Source organism: Malaya genurostris, chromosome 2, assembly GCF_030247185.1.
Source record: "Malaya genurostris strain Urasoe2022 chromosome 2, Malgen_1.1, whole genome shotgun sequence".
In the NCBI taxonomy this organism is placed as follows: Eukaryota; Metazoa; Arthropoda; class Insecta; order Diptera; family Culicidae; genus Malaya; species Malaya genurostris.
This window is the reverse complement of record NC_080571.1, coordinates 244,835,106-244,842,552: the sequence shown is the minus strand read 5'-3', so window position 1 is coordinate 244,842,552 and position 7,447 is coordinate 244,835,106. Positions and strand designations below refer to the sequence as shown.

General features: G+C 38.1%; 1 protein-coding gene across 1 annotated transcript; it reads right to left on the bottom strand.

Moving 5' to 3' along the window:
- Window positions 1-4,057: 4,057 nt before the first annotated feature.
- Window positions 4,058-7,077, bottom strand: LOC131428478 (uncharacterized). The gene is made up of 2 exons (XM_058592457.1): window positions 6,115-7,077; window positions 4,058-4,586 (listed from the first exon to the last, which is right to left on the bottom strand). The coding sequence occupies exons 1-2, from the start codon at window positions 6,968-6,970 to the stop codon at window positions 4,522-4,524; spliced, it is 921 nt and encodes a 306-aa protein (XP_058448440.1). The 5' UTR covers window positions 6,971-7,077; the 3' UTR covers window positions 4,058-4,521.
- Window positions 7,078-7,447: the final 370 nt, after the last annotated feature.

The following is a 7,447-nucleotide window of genomic DNA, read 5'->3' as shown; positions in this document are numbered from 1 at the left end:
AAGGAATTTATTAGTTGAGATCTGACATCACGATAGTGTTCTGTCCCAAGTGTCGAGACGTCGATGAATAGTTTTTTCGAACAATTTTGTGATGCAGGACAACATTGCAATGGGTTGTGATTGGAAGCTGGTTTCCCCGACTTTTGAATGGCGATAACTTTCACTTGCCTCCAGTCAGGTGGAATAATATTTTGCCCAAGAAACTTGTTGAACAATTCCAACAAACGTCTTTTTCCGAGGTCGGGTAGATTTTTCTCCAAGTTGAATTTAATTCTGTCCAAGCCAGGAGCGTTATTGTTACAAGACATGAGTGCTATGGAAAATTCCATCATTGAAAAGGGGCTATCAATGGAACCATTATTTGGAGAAGACTCCCGAGCAAAGAGATAAATCTAATGCGATGCGTTGGAACAGAATCTGGACAAACTTTCTTCGCAAAGTCAAATATCCATCGGTTCGAGTATTCCTCACTCTCATTTCCTACGTTACGATTCCTCATTCATCTGGCCGTATTCCAAAGAGTGCTCATTGAGGTTTCTTTTGACAAACCTCGAACAAAATGTCTCCAATAGCTACATTTCTTGGCCCGAAGTATGCTCTTGTACTTGGTTTCTAAAGTCAAGAAATTTTCAAAATTCTGAGGAGTTCCTCCTCCTCGTTTTAAAAACGTCTTGAAAGCATTTTGTTTCGCGTGCTTAGCATCTGAGCACTCTTTGTCCCACCAAGTGTTTGGAGGTCTTCTGTTAGGCGATGGACCAAGAAATCGTTTGGTTTGTGCTTGTTTTGTGGCCTCCAGAATCGAACAAATGAGGAAGTCACTTCACTTTGTTGCGTGGAATCACTTTGTTATTTAATCCAGTCAACATTTTTTGTCAAATCATATGCAATAATAACTGAATTAGCAAATGATCACTACCGTTTAAATCAGGAAATACTTTCCAGGTGCAATCTAGTCGAATTGAAGTCGAGCAAAGTGATAAATCTAATGCACTTGAACGTACAGGAGGTCTTGGGATCCGTGTCATGCTATCCATATTTAATACCATCATGGTAAAATTGTCGCAAATATTATATATTAAAGATGATCTGCTGTCATTATAAACGGAACCCCACATCATTCCGTGCAAATTGAAATCTCCTAAAATAAAACGAAGGGCTTCGAAAATTTCAATAAGCTGTTGTTGTCCAACTTGAGCTCTTGAAGGAATATATACCGAAGCAATGCAAATGTCCTTTCCTTGAATGTTTATTTGACAAGCAACAGCTTCTCTACTAGAAGTCGAAGGAATGTTTAATCTATAAAAGGAATAACATTTCTTAATTCCTAGAAGCACTTCACCATACGGGGAGTCTCTATCGAGACGTATAATGTTGAAGTCATTAAAATTTAAGGCAATGTTTGATGTAAGCCATGTTTCGCACAAAGCAAATACATCACATTTTTGACTATGCAACCAAATTTTAAATGAATCAAGTTTTGGCATGATGCTTCGACAATTGCACTGCAGGACAGTGATCGAATCATTTGCGGTGGATGAAAAATTATCCATCAAATAATACAAAACCTGAGAGAACTGGCCATTGAGCTGATAACCGATTCAAAAAAGTTCTAGCTATTGGAAGGAATGCCGTTATGATGGTCTTTAGAGGTTCAGAAATATTGAATGCTGCGAAAATCCATTCTACAATTTCCGAAAACTTCAGTAATCCTGATGGTGTCTGTGAAACGGAGCCTCCTGGATTATTGTCTTTTCTTGTGCTAGTGACAACTTGAGGAGTGACAAACGAGGTATCTTCACTATTTCCGTCAGAGTCAGATTCCTCTGACTCCGCAAGATTTGAAAAACCGTTTTCGGTTTCTAAAGGGGAGACATCTATGGCATATGTGCGCTTAGACCGTGCTTTTAAAGATAGCTTCATTTTATCTTTACGCAACTTAATTGCAGCGCATACTGAAAGATCATGAGGACTCCCCCACAATAAACAAATTTTTCTATATCTTTATAGCAAAGATTATCCTTATGAGGCCCTTGACATTTGATACATTTGGACTTATTACTACAATAAGTAGCTGTATGTCCGATTTTTTTACAGTTCGTGTAATTCATAACATACGGTATGAAAAGCCGAACAGGAAGACGAATTTTATCGATATAGACATGGCAACGCAGATCCGCAAATGTTACTCGAAACGAATCTGAAGGACGATAAAACTTAATACCATCGACAATAGAAACTGAGTACAATTACTTGCACTCGAATATCTTAACTCCCTCAAGCATGGAGTTTTTATGACGACCAACTCCATTTTCAAGTTTTTTTTTTTGGGTGACCAGCGATTATAAATACACTCTCCTACTCAATGCTTGATCGGAGAAATAGGTATAAAGCGAGAAGACTAGTGTTTGTTTGATGGACAAAGAAGATGTTTGGATGTAAGGTATCGGTCGGGTGACGGCCAGGATGTACAGGGTCCGGCACTCGAAGTGTAACCAACTTCAGACCTTCGAGCCTGGCGTCAAGGTAAATGCGACATATTATCGGGAAAGTATTCTGGAGGTTCGGGCAGCTTGCGATTCGTTTTTTGACCGTCTCAAGGCCATAGTCAAGGCAAAAGGTGGTCATATCGAGCAAAAGTGAATTGATTCTGAATTTTGTATTATTTTTACACATTTTGTACTTTGAATTAAGTAAAAGTAATTTTCCAAACAGAATTTATGGCCTTTTGTATTGGTTACACTTCGAGTGCCGGACCCTGTAGACCATGTTCGATGTACGTTCTACCATGTCTGTCTGGCGTTTTAGAGTGACTAAGACAAGATTCAGAGTGACGAAATGGTAGCGCGTATGCACGGAATGCATAAGAACGCAGGTTCGAGTCCTGTCTCTGAGCGTATCTTTTTCCAAAAAAATTATCTTTTCTGTTAGTTTTTCATTCGTTTGGCTTCTCCAATATATATTTTCGCTCAGTCATTGCAAAAACTGAACTTAGTTATGGCGGCTTTACGTCCAACAACTAAAATTAATAAATCGTCCATTTTTAAGTAAATCATCGGCTGTCAGACTTGCTTCAGTCACAACACCGTCAATTTCCACCTCCTTCGATGAAATTTAAACTTTATATTCAACAGCAAATAATTTACAGGTTACAATATCGTTTTCCTGTTTCAAGTCGTTAACAACAACCCGAATTTTATCTCTATTAACTTTAACTTTTGAAAAATATGATGTCAATTCCTTTGTAATTTGCATCAAATTTAATATCTTTTCTTATTTTCGAAAATAGACTATCCATGGCCTAGTGGTACCCTCTGGATAATATTTAGCCCTTGGAGTATTAAAGATCTTACTAGCATCCGGAATCGGATTCGGATGATCTTCCATGAGATCGTCCATTACATTAACTGTTTTGTTTTTGTAAATTAATAATATCAAAATGAAAACTAATGTATAGTAAAATTTCAGTTATAAGAGAAATAAAAAAAATTAAATTAAATCTACCTTGTTGCTGTTGTCTCTGTTCCTCTATCGTAAAGAACGACGTGAAGCTCGTCCAACGATTTCCAATTGGCAGTCTTTTGGTATCGTCTTCTGCTATCTCCGTTGCTCTGCCGTCGTTGTGGTCACCACTGAACTTGGTGTGCTGCCTGTACCTGACCCCAGGTACAGTGCTATTGCTCTTGGTGATGAACAAATGTGATGCTTGCAGTGTAGAACCTCGCGATATATGTCGTCTCTTTCGATCCTACGCAGCAAAATTTTATGGGAGTCACCAGCATTTTTTTTTCCAAAACCGAGTAATGCATTGACACTTTCCGCAAATGCTGCTTACTAAGAATTTCGACATGATCACTTTATTAAATGTAACGGGCATTTTCTTAGGATGTTTGCTTTTTCAGTAGGGATTGCTCTATTTTCTGATAGTTGTTTTGACAGTGTACAGTGACGTACTCTACTCAGTATTGCTCGTCAAATCAATGTAATCATGAATAGACTAATATGTTCCAGAAACGCTGGTTTTCTTTTAAGTTCTTAAAAGCACGTCTAACACAGTTGGTTGCAAATAACAGAAGTGAGCCTCTAGCTCATTTATTAAGTTTGCTCATAATGACAGCAGTGTTGCGCACTGCGCCGAAGTGTTGCTGAATACACTCTAAAGTGTAAGTAATAAGAATTCAATATACAATAGCTCTTCCTCCTTTAAAAAGAATGAACAATAATTCAAGTAACAACAAAACTCAAAAATATTCGAATTCATTTTCGATTCTAGGTTTTCTAGCTCTTTTCGAACGCCTAGGTAGGCCAGTTAGCGCTACCGGATCTGGTGGAAATTTTCGTTTCCTACTTAATCTAAAAATTTGTGTATCAGGATCATTCGACGGTTGGATAGCATTTCGATCTGGTATTTGCCGGACATCGCTTCCATCTTGTGTTGCCACTACAGGTTCCTCGACAGTCAGGATTGGCCGACCAGTCTTGACCACTCGCATCGATGGTCTTGGCTTATATGGTGAACCTTGTTTATTCGTAACGATTCTTATTTGGCTTCGATGAACCGTAGTAGTCGCCTCGTTTCCAACCATGATCTGCAATAAATTTTTAGAGAAATGTTTTAAAACTAATGCCTTAATCCATTTTCCACGTATATGAGACATATTGTGTTTATACCACACACTATCTCCTGGTGTCAGAGTATCCGCCTTATTGCCATGATCAGATTTTGTATCATCATCATTTAGAGTATAAGTCGCTAACATTTTTTTATAGTGTTTCTCAGGGTTAACCAAATCGATTAACATTTTCGGAGTATAAGAAAATACTTTTTCAGAAGGAAAACTGCCCTCCATCGTCATATTATGGTTTCTATAATTTATTAGGAATAAATCTATCTCATCTTCCAAATTCAATTCTAGCATTCCCGGTTCCAATAAAAACTTTTTAAGAACATGTTTTACCGTTCTTATCAGTCTCTCTGCCTGGCCATTACTAGCAGGATTATATGAAGGACTGTTTAATACTTTTATACCCTGTCTTTCCAGAAAACTTGTAATGGAATGCAAGTTGAACGGAGGACCATTGTCAGATACTAAAACGTCTGACAGTCCAAAACGAGCAAAGAATTCAATCAGTTTCGTCATAACTTCTGAAGTATTTGTATTCTTCCTCATATATTCCACCTTCACCCTTTTAGAGATACTGTCAACGATCAATAAGAAGGTACGATGCTCAAAATAGAAAAAATCAAAGTATGTTCTGCTAAATGGTCTCGTCGTAAGTATCCCTTTTGAAGTTATTGGTTGTTTTGGAACTATTGCCATACTTGCACAAACATAACAAGCAGAAAAAAACCTTTTAATAGTAGTGCTTAAACCATTCCAGTAAACTATGCGTCTTTTCATTTTTACGTTACCAGTGTTACTTCTATTTCCCAATTTTATTATATCGGTTTGACTATTCTGTGAAATAATCACCGCAGCTTGAAATCTAGTCGTAAATACTGAATAAATGTCCTCTTTATCGAAAATCACCATTAACTTATCAAAATACTTCAAAACTTTTTGTTTCAAAAGAAAACGAACGTCATATGCTGATTCAATTTTTGGAACGATACTTTTTCCAATCGAATCAGTTCCAAAATTGTTTACCGGTTTACATAGTTTCTTGACACGTATATCAGAGAATGGAAATTTTAAATCAGTAATCAATGTTTCATTGTATATCTTTGTAATATTGTTCACTGGCATCCAATCGTCCAGGAAATAATTTCTCCAGTTGGGAAAGAAATCATCCAACCATGGTCGGCCCAATAATGGAATAAACTTATAACTACAATCAAGGACCAATAATCGCAATTTAGCTTTTCTTCCTTTATATTCAACCTTAACCTTAACTTCCCCAGATATCTTCAACCTGGAACCATTTATCACTATCAGTTGTTTAGAGCATTCAAATAAAGGAAGGCTGAATTTAGAAACAAACAATTCTCTTCCAATTACTGAAACAGAAGAACCACTGTCAACTTCCATCTGTACAGGAATATTTTCATATAAACATTTAATAAACATGGATTGCTTATCTTGTTTATGGAAGAAACGTTCATACACTGTAAATCACCTGAGATATTACCATCTGAGTCCGAATCTTGGATCCTCAAGCTATCTAATGGTTCTGTTAAATGGTTTGCACTGGTAATAGATTCCTGTGCGTCAACACGATTAACCGTCTTGCCGCTGTCGTTCTTCCACTTGTAGCATTTCCTTCGCACATGTCCTCTACGTCCGCAATGATAGCATATACGCTGATCAATCGGCCATTGTTGGTCGTCCATTTTGTATTGACCACGAGCTGAACTAGCCGACGAATCACGATGTTCAAAATGCTGTGAGTGAAACTGTACTCTCTGACTATCTTCCGCCGGTCGTATTTCAGGTCGAACACCAAGCCGACTTTTTACCGAACCGTGAAAATTTTGCTGAGCTTCCCTCATCCGTTGAATAACCGCACCTTTACCTTGAGTCAAAGGGTACCTAGTGTCCAGTGAAGCTACCAAATCGACATCGCTGTTCGTTAAAGCTTTTGAATGAGTAGCCGCCATTTCCCACGTAGCGATAATATTCTCCGCCTGTTCAAGCGTTAACTTGGAGCTATCCTCCGTAAAAAGACGATGCTTAAGCGAGCCATCAGACAACCCAACCAAAATACGATCAAAAATAAGACGATTCTTTTGCTCCCCAAATTCGCAATGTTCCGCTTGGAGTTTTAACGAAAATATAAAATCGCTTGCCGATTCTCCCGGTTGTTGCACCTTTGTCCCGAAATTATATCTTCGGAGCAAGGCTGAATCAGTTTTATCAAGTCTCTCGTTAAGTTTTTGCACTAATACATCATACGACACTTCATCCATCATTGCTTCTGTGGGGTAGAGTTTTTCTGCCATACTGAACAAAAAATCTCCTCCCAAGATGAACATCTGATCCTTTTTTTCATTATCTTTAACTTTGTTGACACGAAAATGAACCGCTAAACGCTTAATCCACGTAGCAAAAGATTGGCCCTTGCGGTAAGGTTCAATATTAGGGGCCACCATGTAGGAATCAGGAATCAGAACAAATTGGCTCGAATGGCACGTTCCCCTTGATATTTGGAGATTTGTGCCTTGCCATCCATATTATTTGTTTTCATCATTTTCCCGATGTGTTAGAGGGAGGGATCGAAGGGAAATGGTAAGGTTTGGACTAGGAGAATGGGGGAAATTGACGACACAAAAAACATAGAAAGCAGAAGTAAATTCTGCACCCCTGAGGGATGCTGAACAATCTGCTGGGGATCACATTTAGTGAAAGCAGAAGTAAATTCTGAACCTTTGCGAGGTCCCGAACAGTCTGCTCTTAAAGCCTATTCAGGTTTGTTACTATGTACGTTTTTCTGATGAACGATACGTACATAG

What these genes read in the sequence shown, in the direction of transcription:
- LOC131428478 (XM_058592457.1), bottom strand. Translation starts at nt 6,970, where the DNA reads ATGTTCATCTTGGGAGGAGATTTTTTGTTCAGTATGGCAGAAAAACTC. An exon ending in CTCAGATGGTAATATCTCAG is followed by an intron (nt 4,587 to 6,114) that starts GTGATTTACAGT and finishes AATTTATTGCAG; the next exon opens with ATCATGGTTGGAAACGAGGC.